This window comes from Macrobrachium rosenbergii, chromosome 16, assembly GCF_040412425.1.
Source record: "Macrobrachium rosenbergii isolate ZJJX-2024 chromosome 16, ASM4041242v1, whole genome shotgun sequence".
NCBI lineage: Eukaryota > Metazoa > Arthropoda > Malacostraca > Decapoda > Palaemonidae > Macrobrachium > Macrobrachium rosenbergii.
In genome coordinates this window covers 44,337,521-44,354,359 of record NC_089756.1, presented here as the reverse complement: position 1 = coordinate 44,354,359, position 16,839 = coordinate 44,337,521, and the positions used below count along the sequence as shown (strand labels likewise).

At 36.5% G+C, this 16,839-nt stretch overlaps 1 protein-coding gene across 3 annotated transcripts in view; it reads right to left on the bottom strand.

Moving 5' to 3' along the window:
- Vps2 (vacuolar protein sorting 2) overlaps nucleotides 1-16,501 on the bottom strand; it is a 33,793-nt gene extending 17,292 nt beyond the window's left edge. Inside the window, exons 1-2 of one of the 3 annotated variants that reach the window (XM_067119019.1) lie at nucleotides 16,462-16,501; nucleotides 15,990-16,221 (exon numbers count right to left, since the gene is read on the bottom strand). Coding sequence is in view for 1 of the 3 variants with exons in the window: in XM_067119018.1 (XP_066975119.1) it covers nucleotides 8,761-8,768 (8 nt within the window). In the remaining 2 variants the exon portion in view is untranslated. Of the gene's footprint in view, nucleotides 1-8,760; nucleotides 8,778-15,989; nucleotides 16,289-16,461 lie in introns of those variants that run through there. The other 2 variants (XM_067119018.1, XM_067119020.1) reach the window with 2 other exon arrangements.
- Nucleotides 16,502-16,839: the final 338 nt, after the last annotated feature.

The window sequence follows — 16,839 nt, the reverse complement described above, 5'->3', positions numbered from 1 at the left end:
GATGGGATAGTTTCAGACACTCTGGCAACTTCCTTGGGTGGTTTACTAGCATTGCCCAAATCTCCAGAAACCAGGCTTGTTGAGGCCAATAATAAGCTATTTAGTGTGATGATTTGACCAAGCTAGCTGGTCTGGTAACATGGAGCTGTAGTGTGGAACCTTTCTGTTAAAATGAATGGTGAAAAAGCCTACCACTGGAATGCCCCACATTTTCAAAAACTTTTTGAATATGTCCTGTTCAGGGTATTTGCCACCACACTGGTTTTCCCTTAGAGCAAATATGAGTATCAGCAAGATGTTCTTTCCTCAACCCACAAGAGGATATGGATAGCTGACTGGTACACTGATGAAGATTTGGTTCCACCTTCATTCTTTGGGTAGGCAAACATCATAGAGCTGTCCAACACCAGGTCCATTACTTTTCAAAAACACCACCTGAAGCCCTAATTAGTAGGTTTATATGGTCTCCTCCTGCTTCCATGGACCAGTGGCCCAAAGCAATAAAGTCCTACATATGGAGAGCCCAGCCATCCTTATATGCATCTATGAATAGCAATAGGTCTGGAGGAGGAGGAGGAAACAGAGGAACACTATGGACAAATTTTATTGGTCCTGCCACTACTCAAGGTCTGCACAGACCTCCTACGTAATAACCATTAGTACTCTACCAACTTCTATTCACTGCAGCTATATGAATCTCAACCTGCACAGGCTTTGTGAATGTAACTTCTCCACAGAGGTTGATGGGCCAGAAACTTCCGCCACAGCTTTGCTGGTGGTGATGAGACGTGGTTATTCCTGCAGCCCATGGATTCTACCCTAAACTGGACAATGTCTTCTGTGAAACTGTATCTTTCTCGATACATAAATCAACCGTTTGTTTTGTTGGCACAAAATATACTTCCAGCAGACCATCAATTCTAAATATTAATGAAAGTTGATAAGGCCCCCTTGGTGAAAGTGAAATTCTGCTTGCTGCTGACATTGCCTTGGTCAGCCAGTCACCAAGGTAACATCTCAACAACCTGATGCCACTACTCTGGTCCTGAATCACCACTGGAGCTAGTACCATTGTGAATACTAATGGGCGTATAACTGGCCCAAAACACTGCACTGTATAGGCAATTCTACCCTGTCAAGAAAACTACAGGAATATCCTCAAAGGAACTGTGAATGGGAGCCTAAAAATAAGGATATTTCAGGTCCAACGATGCTAAAAAAATTGCCTTCCAGCTGGAGTCTCATACTGACACTAAAAACTCATACTGATTGACCTAAACATTTAAAAATTATTATAATACAAAGTAATGCCAAATCATATACAATATGAGAAAATTCATAACTCCTTATCATTAGGCTAAGCTATACCTAAACAAGTGAAAAGCTAAGCCTATCACCATAAAAACATTGCTACCATGAGCGACAACTATAACAACACTTCTCTAAATCAAAAGCACTTGCAAATTCAGTTTATATATAACAAAGTGAAACTGCATAAAGAAAACTACCTAAATGCTAACATCACACTCATAAAATACAAACAGTGAACAGACTTGTTCAAAAGAGACAAACAGCACACTTTCAGACCACGATATCTTAGTCTCACACTGGTCTCGGTTGAAATAAGATGGTTCACCAATGCCAAAAAATTAGGAATATGCTTTCATGATGAAAATATCATCAACCAAAGAATTAGTAAGGAATATTACAGAAACTTTATGGGAATTAGTAAGGAATATTACAGAAACTTTATGGAAATGAGCAAAAATTAAATTATGCTACATAATAAGAAAAGTCAAGTCGACCGGTCAGAGAGGTGGACACTTTGCTATCCGTGTAGACACCCCGGGATTACGTATGTAATCAACAGATAGGTTTGCTGAAAGCAAATGGGTGTTACAGACTAATACACACATAAACAAAGCCACTCCAACACTTTCTAAAACATAACAGACACCTCACACGTCTCGAACTGTCAACCTACCCGCCCAGTTCTCCTCACTGCTGGGAGAAAGGGAGCTGGGGATTTGGTAACATGTACACATTCGCTACCAGGGTCTAAGCGATGTCAGGCAGGGCAGCCGATCGAGGCTACGGCCTACCCCACCGCCAAATCCAAGTCCTTCAAAAGAAGGCATCGTGCTTACCCCATATAATAATGGGAAAAAAAATGCACGTTAAAAACGAAGAAGAATAAGAAAAGTCAAGCGTAAGGCAGCCACACAGCAAGAGGTCATTTTCTATGAGAGAAGGGTAGTGAAGCTTAGATGGCCTACCTGAAAAGGTGGAAGTGTTCTTCTGAATTCTATACGGTCTCCAGAGAGCTGCAAACTGCAGAACCAGGCTATTGTAAAGTAATGAGTTTGTGTCAAACACAAAGGCTGAGGTGATAGGATGCAAGAAGAGTTCAGTCTGGGATGCAGCCATGTGGATACTGTGCACAGAACAGGGATGAATATAATATTGAATTATGAACAGAATGTAACAAATCTCACAATAAAACCTCAAGACTGCAATTTGAAAGTAGTTAGGGATCTTTAAGGATTGGCATGCAGAGGAGCTAAAGTGAAAGATGGAGAAGGAGGATTATGTATAGTGGAGAGGCAAACCTCGGAGATAGAAAATTTTTGTTAACTTGGTGACATTGTGGACTGTAAAGCCAGAGTTGAGAGGGTAGTAAGAAACGAGTACAAATAACCTAAACAAAGTGAAAAGTGATCACTGAACTACTGGGGTGAATAAAAGATGCCATTATTAAAGAGAGCAAAAATTCTTGATGCATCTATAATACTTGTATATACACTATACAGCAAAGGCACTGGCACTAATGAAATTAGATTTTGAAAGGTTAAACAACAAACTGCTGGGATTCATGGTTAGAATCTAAGAGAGGCAGCATCCAGAGGCTGGGGAAAAATTGATTATTTAAGCACAAGACTAGAAAAAGGAGAGGCACTATTAAGTAGCACTGGTAGATATAATAACATCAAAATGCTTTGGGAAGGTACAGATGATTATGGTAAGAGGAAACAGACAAAGATGTGAACAAGGTGAAACTCAGGCATAAAGGGAATGTGAAATAAGAGAATGGCTAGACCTCATTACGCATCTAACTGCACAAACAGATATCAAGATGTAAAAACATGAATGACGATGATGCTCTTCAACATATAAAAAGAATGTGCACTTTAAATAAAGTTCTGGAAAGTACAGTAATGCTTGATTTATCTATTGAAAGCATTTTACCTCTGTAAAAAAAGGCTGACAAAATTTTTGAATAACTAACAAACCTATGTTTCATGAATGCATTAAAACACAGTCACTAGGGCAGATCTCCCACTCACTCAAATTATCCATTTTATTTTAGCATTACATTACAGCAATTTAAAAAAACACTTTGAGCTGTGGGGCTTTCACTCCAGATCACATGAATACAGTACCTGGAAAAGTTTCCTGCCACCACAACAAAACAAAAGAAGCTTTCAGCAGAGAACACCAGCAAGATCAACTTAAGTGAGGGGTCTCTGTCTAGGGAAGATATAAAAGATCTCCACACCTTACATAGTAGCACTTGATGTGTATGCTGGGGTACAATAAAAAAAATAAGAGCGCAATTAGCAAACAACATCTCGCAGGCTTTCCCACCACCAACAACCCTCGTTATCAAGTGCTACACCAATAGAGGGAGATTTAAAACAAGAAGTCACTCCCATATTGGATATACTATAGAACTTTCAAAACCAAAACTAAAAAACTTATCACCAATCAGCAAATCCAAAGTATAGTCTAATGAAAACAAATAAAAAAAACTGTGCTAAAAGCTCTCAAACAAGATAACAGCCTTCATGCTGTCTAGATAAGAAGAAATAACTTCACATAAATCAACTTTGAAGTTAGTATATCCGCAATTAAATCTTATAAAGGGAAACAGACAGAGGAGTGTTGATACCACTATATATATATATACTGTATACACATACACAACCACACACACACACACACAAAGACCTACTATAAAGGAAATAGACATAAGGAGAAATGGAAGAAATATCAAATAAAAAAAGTTCTAAGAGAGCAACAAGATAAACTGTTGATGCTAGAGTCACACAATGGAATGTGAGATGATGCAGAATGGTAAAGAAAGATGGGAGCATTCTTTTCATGTTCCTGCATTGAATGAGGCCTCTTATGATTCATGGGTTTATTATGAACACGCAAAACTGATAGCAGACACCTTACTCAACACACTCTTCAAACACCTATGACAATGAATAAGCTGACATATTACAGTAAATGATTTTTCAATCTACACAGCAACAAACAAAATTATACTGTATAGTTGTACTGATATACACTAAGTACTGAAATGTGTAACAAATGTAACAATATAGAAATAGTAAAATAATATCATGAACATTTATATGCTAAACTGAAAAGTACATCAAATTAAATAGAGTCTAACAACACCAAAAAGACTTCTGCTGTGCTCATCATGATTAACATCTAATTAATCACTTACAATGAGAAGACAGATTCTTTGAATAAAGTATAAGATATCAATTATCCCTGTATTATACTATACTATACCAAATCAAAAGATGCTGCAATTTAACATATCCACAAGTGTATGCAGAATAAAAAGTAAGCTCCAGTAGGAGGAACTGTATTTCTGCATATGTGTAAGGTATAATATTAACTCAATACAAGAGGTTACCATCAATGACAAAGACAAAATTAAAGAATTGGTTATGATATTAAGTATAATTTTCATGATTCATAAAAAAATTAAAGGCTAGTATTCTGGGTTCCCACTTACACATTAGCTAGACATAACTGGATACAAGTACAGTTATGAAGATCCTCATTGTTTTTATAAAGATCCTTAAACAACAAACTATGTTTAATACACAAACTCAGCCTTCAACAAATCCTTAAAAGTCAAGAAGTACTGAGGGTTAAAAAACAAGAAAAACATTAAAGAGAAGAACAATTCATAGTAATTTACTACAAAACTGACCTGAATAAATGAAAGTAAGCCCGGCCAAAATCCCACAATAAGACCTAGATACAAAATTCTCTTACATGTTCTTGTAAAAATGAGATTTGGTATTGACAAGACGCTAAAATTTGTTTCCAAGTGTCTATGCTTTTCCTGTCCTTATGAATGAGGTACTCTTCTAAATGAAAAAAAAAAAAAAAAAGCATTCAACTTTCATTGGAGCAATACCAAGCTGCCAAAGAACTCAGTTCTACCAGTAGGCGCTGATTGGCAGGAAAAATATCCATTAAAATCATTTTGCAATGTAATGTTGGGTATATTTGTGCCAATTACCTATTCCATTATAAATAGTAAAGAAAAAGGATAAAAATTTGGTATATGCTGTATCATGAGGATAAAATACCATGTCCCAGGTGAGGTTAATGGGGCAGGGAAAAATTCATGCATTTTAAGGTCCTGACAAAATCTTCCAAAAATCGCATATTGCAATAAGTGAATTCATGTAAAATGCACCTGTACATGTCACAATACTGTACAAGGGAAATATATAAAATACTGAAAGTAACAAAAAAATTATTAACTGCAGTGTAGGTAATGCCACTGCACTGCTTTTTTACCTTGCAGCAATGTGATTACAGCTCTGTGCTTAAATTTATATACTGTACCATTAAAAACTCAAAAGATTCCCAAACTAATCTATCTGACCAACTTATAATAAGGCTTATGTGCCTGTGACCCTACATTTCTGAAAACTGCTTTCAAAACTCTCTACATTTATTAACACTTCACAAATTCAAAATCAAAATAAGTTCACAGGTGTATAACATTCAGCCCTTCGCCATTCAGGCACTGTTGGCAATGTTTGTCTCAGGAGATGAAGTATGTTCAGGGGCTACTCTACAACACAATTATTGATCTCTGGCCTTCAAGGAACATTCCCATGGCCCAAGATAAATAATCATATAAATACAGGGTCATCCTAAAAACATAAATCTTGACTTTACCTATCATCTCCCCTTGTTCCAAGATGATTATCATCCTTCATGGGTGTCAAGTTCTACCTCATTGTTGCTGGAACTTGTCTCTGGATTTACTAAACCACTGTGATCAAAATGGCCTTGGGGAGAGTTATAACATTTTAGGGGAAATGGGCATAAAAAACCTTACTCAAGGCTCTTCCATTCAGTCTCAAAATAATACTGATCATCTGTCGACTCAAGTTCAAAAATATATTGAAATCCTGTCAAAATTTCAAAGATGGATGCATGAGAGCTATGAAATTTGAAAAGGAGTTACAGTAGCCTGCAGACTAACCTGGTTTTGGATTTCATGGAATACTGAAAAGCAAATACTGTAACTTTCAATCATCAAGAAGAAATATATCCCGATGAAGACAGCATAACTTTACAAGATAATGGGAACACTTAATCATGCTACAGTTTATCCAAATATATAGATACCATCCTGTCAGAATCTTGAACATAAACACCTGAACAGATAGTTCTAGGCCACTACAAGACATCCAAAATTTCTCCACAGATGCTTCCAAGTCTGAGGTTCCAGGCCCAATCAGGCAAACAGAGGGTGGACACAAGGTCACCAGCTTTAAGGAAGTATTGCATGAAGTCTCTAGAGCTAGTGGTCATTTGTGTTACCTAAAGGAGGAAGTGGTCTTTTTGGTGATTCTTATTTCTGCAGTGCTGAATGTGTGGACAGACTTCTTGAGCATACTGTTATCAGCTCAACATATGGTGACAGTCTCTCCTTCAAATCTTCCGAAAACCTCCAACCTATTCCGGAAAGACCTATAATAAACAAAAGGAAATCTGTGCCTACCACTAATTCCTCTTGCCTTACTTGGAACTCTAAGCAAAAGGGATGAGCCTTGACACTGAACTAAAAGAGGTGTAGGTAAATTATAGGTTCCAAGATACTGTCCACCTTGTGATTCCTTGGTGGTTAATATACTCTTGGATTCACAGTTCCCAAAAAGGTAAGTTTTCCTAAATTCCCAAATATCCCTCTACACTTTACAGAATGGATGTTTTGAAGACTAAAGACATCTTTCAGGTTTTGTGATTTCCAGTATAACTAAATCAGTATGAAACAGCTTCACGCTTCCACCAGCTGTGAAAAAAATTCCTCTCCTTGAAGAATCTCTTACTCCTATAAACAATGTAAACTCTAATTTAAAGGTCTGATGTTTACTCTATTTGACTTTTTTGAAAGCACAGCAGCCTTACACAAAGAATGACCACCTCAGCTTGGGCTGATTAGTTCTAAGCATAATTTCAAATGGAATGCAGGATAACAGTTTAGGCATTTCATCTCATTTTAGAAGCCCCACCAGAAAACCCCTGACTGATGATCTAAGCATTCATGTCAGAAATAAGTTTCAAATTTCCTAGAGAGATTTTGCATCTTCATGCATTGTATTGAAACTACAAGCTTTCCCTTAAGAGGATGGTTAACATTCTGTGCCAAAAATGTATCTTGACAGTACATGGATCCGTCTACAATACAAAAAGGACACAGCACACATCACTGTGCGAAGTATATTATAGCAATTTCTTCAGTCCTCACTTCATCTGATAAACATAAAACAATTACAAACATTAAATATGGATATCACCAAGGCAAGAATATTACCATAGTGATTTAAAGGAAAAAAGGGTAAAATCAAATATTAGGTAATCTGGAAGAATGTACAGTAGATGTGCGCTAAATAAAAGGCCAAACAAATACTGAGCTCACCAACTTTCCAAATGAGAGAGGGGGTGCCCCACTGTAAGACCACCACATATGTTCATTAATCCCCTTTCTAACTTGGACTTAAGAGCTAATCTGACCTACCAAAGACTGCATAAAGCAATGGTTTCTATTTTCTTATGAACACATTTGTTTCATCACACCTTTAGTATATTACATTATTCAGTCACTCGCATATAATTGAAAAAAAAATGGGACTCAGAACATTGTTGCCAAGATACACTATTATTATACCAGTTTCATTTAAATAACAATCAACCAAGGATGGATAAGTGCTTATTACAGACTGAGGTGTTCAAGAGTAGCCAGTCAATAATTATTTGAGCCTACGAGAAAATTCTAATACATCATCCAACATTGAACTGCAATCTGCCAAAATCATTGTTTGTTCGGTACTACAATAGCAACCTACGGAAAATGCCTATCATGAACACCTACATTAGGACCTGACTTTTTAAACAGGAGCCACTTACTAAATAGCAACAATAAGCTGTTTTTGCTGAAATCCACACAGGTTACAATAATGTCAACTGGACAGGGAAAGTATTGCTGACATAAAAAGGGAATAATATACTGTACATAAAAACAATTCTGAAACTAAGTATATAATGCAGACTACTGAAATTGTTAACACTTACAAAAACTTTAGCAACAGGAGCTGTATTACTACACTGAATTTCAGTACAAAAGAAATTATTTAAATGTACCACAAAAAGTGTGAAATGCAAAATCTTAGTTCTGTAGCAACATAATGAGAAACTGTAGTCTTTATGGTGAAACAAAAAAACTGTACAACCAAGAACTGTACAGTAATACATATTCAAGCTAGTTGCTATAAATTATAATACAGCACTATACAGCAACACAAAAGGCAATACCATTTGAATTTATGAAAAAAATGTACGGTAACTTATGTCATATCTTTCGTATGTCTACGGTAATTCCTACTGCCTAGCATTAAGAACAGCAACATGCCAAAGACAGTACATTACCTCTCCATCCTGCACAGCTGTTCAATGAAAAAGAAAACACGAATAAACTAAACAGTTATCTCTAGCAGTGCCCTAAAGTCCATTCAAAGTACGATACTCTGATCATACACATAAGATCACTAACATGCATCTCATGAATGGACAGCCATACAATTGCTTGTGGACTTACTTGCTTGCAACATGTTTCACAGGCACATTGTATATTCATTCAGTAACAACAACTCTTAATGGATTTCATACTTTTAAATTTCACACTGCATACTGAATTTTTTTGAAACAGCTACCTCATTTCTTTTCCACTTGTGCTGTACATATTTTTACATAATACTGTACTATACTTTTAAGATGTGTAAAGTAGCATTTTTTTACTAATACAGTAGGTTCACTTATTTCTTAATATGACTGACAAATCCCTTTCTAGAATAACTTTGATCCTAATTGCTGTACAAAAACATATGCATATGCAATGTATGTTAATAAGACCTGTATAGTTTTGAAATTTATTACCACATTAACAAGAAATTTGTGCTCATGATTTATATAAAATTTTAGCTCAAATCCATCTAATCAACAGAATTTTCTACTAATTTATGTTTTGGCAGTAATATATATCACTGTATTATAAAGTTATTAAAAAAATTGTTTTCCATATTGTTTTCGCAAATCTAGTCTTATATTACATATACATAAATTTCCAAGTTCATGTTCCAATAAACTTAATACAGTAAAACCCCCTTATTCACGGGGGATGCGTACCGCAACACCCCACAAATACTTAAAACCCCTCTAAAATCACTTAGAACTGCCTATTTTGATAGTTTTAAACACAAAAAACCCTCTAAAAATGCTTATACCTGAGTATTTTAATAGTTTTATCACAAAAAGTGCATTTACTCATGAAAATATGAAAATACAGTAATTATTGAATATTTCTCAGTGCAAAATACCGTGAATGGGCAAATTTTCCGCTAATAATGGGTAGATACATTCCACAGCGAAATCCGCAAATACGGGTGGTTTACTGTACTCATTTGAAATAAAATAAAGTGAGGTTTTCATATCCCATAACCGAAATGGAACAGGGGTCAAGCACCCCTATCTATCCAACATACATTTTAACATCCTACGTGTCTAATCTTCTCTAAACTGTGAAATAACACCAGTGCAAAAATAAAACACAAGCATACAAAGTTTTCTTTCACAAAGCACTTTATCATAATGGTATAATGACAACTCAAGAGGAAAATATGCCACTGAAAGCAGCTATTATTGAGTTGTAAATCCATTACAATGACAACGAAAACAGACTCAGCAAGGAAATAAACATTACTGGGGGCAAACATAACAAGACAAAAAAAAAAAAAAAAAATGGTAGGATGACATAAAAATTTTTTTTTTTTGCCAAAATTCAGCTTCATACTCCATTAAATACATAATTTACAGATCTACTTCAGATTACTGAGACACAAAGCAACCAATTCACCTAGCAAATAACAGCAACAAGATTTACATTACTGTACATATATACCTATAATGTATGATCTAGTTTTCAGAGACAACAACCCTCGCTTGTCAAAGAAAAGGACCATTGCCAGTACAAACTGAAATCAGCAAAAAGTCCTGGAATGCTACCTTATGGAATACTAGACAAGATAGGTCAAGATTCTCTTCACATTTGAGCAGAAGCACCTCTGCTGCCATTCATGAAAAATTTTGAATGGAAACAAGAAAGTAATTGCCATGAATGGAAACAAGTACAGGCAGTCCTCGCTTATCGGCGGGGGTTCTGTTCTGGGGGTGTGAAGATAACCGAAATTTGCCACTAACCAAAAATCGGCAATTTCCAGCACTTTTTTGGCGATTTTCGGGCTTATCGGCGCCTAAAACTGCCGATTTTCGGTTACGGCGCCTCTGTTAGGTATGTATTGGCGCCAATACCCAATTATCAGCACTGAAAATTGCCGATTTTCGTCACCAGACAAGAGCCATAAAACCGGATCGCCGTTAACCGAGTCTGCCGTTAACCGGGGACTGCCTGTACAGTAATTGCCAAAGTTTATAGAGAGAGAGAGAGAAAAAAAATAGTTAACCAAGTCAAATGCTTCATTAAAATCAGTTTGATAAAAACTGAAACAATATCCATTGTCAAAGCTGTCTTGGATGTAACTGGATCTTGAGCATCATAAATTAGTGCAGCACTTTTATTCCGTTACAATACCATATGGTACACTGCACTGGCCTGTAACCAAGGTCTTCTGTTTCTATTACTGCAAAACTATGAAGTTTCATTTCTGGCAGTAATAAGGCTGTTAATGTAACTATGTTTACCACCTAGGCTTGGGAAATGATGTACATGGCTTTTCAATACTTCTCAGAAGCAAGGAGCTCAAAGGCCACGTACACGATCACCTGGGAACTTACACACGCTTATACAAAACATTAGCCAAATCAGGGAGCATTTGAGTAATATATGAAGAATTGGCATGGTTTCTTTATTTGGCATGATTTATTTTTATGGATATTAGCCATATGGGAGGGGGGGGGGTCAGAATGCTTTTTCTTTTATATTCACCCTTGTTGCAAATGCTCTAAGATGTATGGCTATAGGAATGATTCACAGGATTTCCTATGGTTTCAGGCCTAATTACCAACTATTTTGGACATCAATATAATGTGACTACTAATGCTGAGAGAGAGAGAGAGAGAGAGAGAGAGAGAGAGAGAGAGAGAGAGAGAGAGAGAGAGAGAGAGAGAGAGAGAATGTAAGAACTCAATTTTGGTATTTAATATTCAACTTGCCTCAGTCTGAGTACTCACTGTAGCTAACTGGGGCTAACCTATGTAGATTTTGGTGTCTTGCTCCTTGTAGCCTTTAGAAGAATGGCTGTCATTCCACCATAAAGTACCTAGCTCCTTTAGCAATTATATATATCATGTACACTACAATATTTGTTATTTATCTAATACTTTCCTCGGTATCTAAAAATAATAATAATAATAATAATAATAACAATAGCCTAATTAGAATTCTACAAGATTTCACTATATACATATTAAAATGTCATCACAAAATCAAAGCAAAGCTATAACTCTGAGAAAATGCATGGCCTAGGTCTGCAGTGACCCCAGACTGTCCTGGATAAATCCAGATTGTGTTGGAAAACCAGCAATTTGGATAATTCAAGACTGTACTGTACAAACTAAATTTTTTTCAACTGTACAATTAACAGTTCCATGAATGCTTCAAGAATTGTCCTTGCATAAACCACTTACCTAACAGTAAATAAACTTATTTACATATTGCAATACATGCAAAAATTTGGAATGTGAGGCAATGCTACCAATACCACAGTCCAAGCCCAAGGTTGTTTTCAAAGTCGAGAAAAGTATATACAGCGCATATTGCACAACAGTCATTCATCACCAAGATGTAATTACATAACAGTGAGGTCAAACACTGATGCTATCAGTATTTTTTTTAATGAACAATTCTATAGGGCAAACTCATTAATATATAAGGGAGGTACATAACTTATCATTCAAAGCTGCAAGAGAAAAGAAAATTCCAAGTCTGAAGTTGAGCTTACACTTAATCACTTTGTAACTCCAAGATTCCTGTTGGTTAGGCACTGCGTATGCATTTGAGAGTTTGAACTCTGCCCTCAGTCCCCAGCCTGCCAAATGATCCAAAAGTGATTTCAATCAAAAGACAGTAAAAGAAAATTCTATACTGACTGACCAAGCGACTTTACTCCTGAACATTCTTAATTTTCCTTGCTCTTATTGTCTACTTTAAATTTGGGAAGTCAAACATTGCAACACATCAATACCAAAAGGCTATTCTGTCCTCGGAAGTTTGGGGTGGAAGTAAAATTTTTCAGCAGTGAGCAATCTCTTCTCACTAAAGAGAACATAATTCTTTATATTTTTCCACAGACACCTGGTCATTTCAGCAAATGTGCTTGCATAAGAATCCAAACAACGATCTTGGATGTTCCATGAACAAAGTTTTGACCTCTTAAAAATCTTCACTTCAAAATTATATGGGCTCTGGTAGACATGGTAACTATATGAACATAGCTTTCAGCAAGTACGACAATGAATCACTGAAGAAATAAACCCTGTGGTCTTGGAGAAATAGTAATAATCCTGAATTATTAGCTTAGATAACAAACAATAAAAAATGTGTTGATAAATCAATTACATAAAAAGACATAGAGGAAATAGACCTCAGAAAATAAAAAGATGGAAATTGTTGTTGTATACACAAACCTGGAAATGACAAAATAACTGAAACCAAAGGCTACAAATATGATGTGTTACATAAGAAAAAAGATCATAAAGTGGTGGAAAAATAATAAGCAAGAGCCACCAAGGAGGTCAGATAATTACTGTAGGATGTTGGAAAGATTAAACGGACACTTACAAATTTGACAAGGACTTCTTAAACAACCGGTAAATACTGTACCTCATTTATTAAGCTGCCTTTAAGGTTCTTAAATTATTGTATACTGCCCAATTTTTCTGCAATAATGAACAGCTAAGCCTATCTCTAAGTAGTCCATATGGGTGACTTTGGCAAGTGTGAAGGGATCCTTTCAAAGACGATCCACCCCTGACTCTAAATCACCTAGGACGGTAGTGCCCACTCTGCAAGCTTAAAATAATTATTGGGTTTCACAAAAGTCATGGTGGCATTCCAGGAGGGGAGTCTGGGAGCCATGTCCTTCAGTAGAACCTGGCATCTTAGGTTTGGTTAGGATGCATCCCTGTAAAGCAAGCTAATATAGTACACTATTTTCAATTACGGTATTTTTCTTTAGTAATGACAAACACGATAATACTTATCATGAGTTTTGAAAAGTGGGCTACTTCATCCTGGTTGTTGCCTTGGTGATTAGGCTAAGACTTATTTTTGATGCCTTGGTGATTAAGACCTGCTTTTGTTTCCTCAACCCAATTCCTTATAACCCCACATTGCAACAGGGGTATGGGAAAGCAAAGACAAACATGAGTAGTTTAGGCTAGTTTAAAAAATGTACAGTACACTTCACGATCTTCGAGACAAAAATTTTCCATTCAAAAACACTTGTCCTAATACAAAACTTCCTCTGGTGAAAGTCTTGATTACCTGTTACATTAATCAAAGTGTAGCCTAACCTAGGCTATGGCTTACTTAGACTACCAACTAGTGACACTAATCTATCGAGCAAGTTACAACACATTTTTCGTTAGAACAAGACAAAGCCACTGCAGACTAGAGGGTTGAAGTGTATATATTTTTCTAGAAATGGCCAAAAGCCGTTAACCTAACATACCCTAAGGCACTGGCCAGGGTGGGGCTTTGTATCCCACCCATTCTGTATAGTTTCACAGATAATCTATAGGCTAGCCTAACCCGCAGTCAGCAGTCCATCCAACAAGTCTCCAAGCCAGGTGTAGGCTTAACTTAAATATATATTAAGCACACCCCTAGAACAGGCTAAATTTGAGGTTGGCCAATTTAAGAACAAAAGCACATCAATGGTAAGAGGAAGATATACATATGCACATGGTATAAGAAAAACTTTTTTTTTATTTTTTTTACTTTCCACGGGAAGTCGAGTCAATATTTCCAACCCTGTGGGGGGCCTCTTTACCAAGACAGTCGTGAAATATATGCTAATTTTACCAAGTTATAAATGATTTTTCTAATATTTTTTAATATTTTTTTGTTGAATTATAATTACAGCTCACACAATATCATAACAGATAAAAAACTAAAATCAGTAACAAATTTTGAGTACATTTATTGTAAAATATTTACAAGACGCCCTTGGATGGGAATGGTGGACAACATTCCCCTATGACATCTCAAGGCAAACTAATCTCTCTCTCCTGCACCGACTGACTAGCTATTAGGGTTGCCATAAGAGTTGCCATGATTCATTTATGGCCCACGGAAATGATCTGAACACGCTTCCCTCATAATTCGTTCAAACTGTATGGCGCAAAATGTTGATCGTCGGGAAGATACCTTGTCATAACCTAAAGCTCTAAATCGTTGTCAATTGATGACGCCCACTCTCAAAGGGTTAATCTTACCACTAGGCCTAGGTCAGCAGTTCATAGAACTCAATATTTGCCCAAAAAGTTAGAATGCAAATATTGTATATCAATCTATGATTAAACAATATAGAAGAGTGTACATAATGTATCACAGTGAAATACTGTGAGAAATGTACCGAGATAATGAGAAATTTACTGCCTTTTGTTCATGTTTTTATGTCCATCCCCGAAGGGCTGGTACTAGCCTATTCATGGTAGAAACTCAGCAGGACATTGTCTTTAGTATTAGCCCCTCAGAGATGAAAATAAAAATATAAACAACAAAAAGTAAATTTCTCATCTCAAATGGTCCCACCTGTACTGCATTATATACTCAATTTTCTGAAATTACGTTATAGAAAAAAAAAAACATTAGCCTAGCCTAATATACGATATCTTCGTGCAGCCATCTCCTTCATAATTACCTGGTAGGCTAAGCTTGTTATCAGAAAGATAAAAGTCTCTGATAAGGTAAGCCTAGGGTTTACAACCTTCAACTGAAGATTAGCCTAGGCCCGGCCTGTAATACACCTGCCACGAGCATACACAGGCCTAGTTCATCCTATGGGTAAAAGTTCCATCTCGTGCCAACTTTGCTAAGCTGACCAGTTAATAAACTCGACAGGTAGTTTGCAGAACAAAGGAATCAGGTTCTCATAGGCTAGAAATACCCTAGCCTACCTCCAAATGGAAGCTTGGTCCATGTTCCCAATGTTGAATGTTGCATGGAGGGATCCTGGGAGGGCGAAGCACCCAAGGCCTGGTCAGGGAAAGGCGCCCTAAGTAAGGCTAGGAAGGTAAGGTCTGGTTAGGTCAGGGCACGGCATTCTAGGAAAGGTTCGGTTTGTTTTAGGTCTGGGCTAGTCTGCAGAACCTGTGCCCCTCATTTTCAACCTGTCCCCAACTCGAAAAACACAACTTAAAATATACTCTCTGAAACCTTACGCTAAATTACAATCATTTATATAGCCTAGTTGGCCGTAAACTATGGCAACGGACAATTATGCTTCAACTACCGCTAAACTAGGCTTATTATGACCTGGCAGGCTAGACCAGGGCCTATTAGTAAACTACGCTAAAAGCGATATAAAACAATGAAGTCACAAGTCTTCGCTAATAATAACTACGATAAAACAACATACCAACTTTCCCAAACGAGCGGAAGAAGGAAGTTCTGCAGAGGGACACGTCCTTGCACTGACTCTTCTCAATGAAAATAGTAATCTTGCAGATTGTTGTGAGACGGATGTCGTTAGGTGTACTTTCCAGGAATGACTCACAGTCACAGACAGTACGACAGTTAATGACGTCAAGTTATTTGCGTACCTGTTCTCTTGAAGGCTTATGACGTTACGGATGTCTTATCTCATTGTTCTGAAACAAATTATGCATGACGTAATTGATTCTTGAGATACAAGCATTTTAATTTCACCACGTAGCGACATCTTTTAAGTCATTTAAGGAAATTTTTCAATGTTATTTTCCTATTTTTAGCAATATTAGTAACTTTCGATATTATTATTAATAATTTTATGGACAAAAATAACATAATAGCTCTTTGAATCAATTAAAATAATTATATTTTATCAAAACGAAATGTCCTGAATTTCGTACGGGTAGTCAAGTCTTCCTTGGGATCGTTGGTATGTTTACATCCATGACGTAAAAGCGTTCTATTAGTACTCGGTTGGGAAGGCGAGTTTTATTGAGCATTCTATGTAACTAAAAATATAAATTAAAAAAATAGCATTAAGCTGTAAGTCCAGCAGATGTATAGTTATTCCCTATGTATTATTATTCTGATGGCGATTAAAAGATGCCAGAATAACTCAAAAGTTTACTGATGTTTATTCTTGTCGTGTGACGTAAAATGTCACGTTATAAATGCTGCTAGCTTAGTATTTCACATGTACCTTTACAGTCGTAAGTTATTTCTTTTTGAATGACATTGGAAATGATCAAATGCAGCATTTTAAACCGGCACTGTTGAGT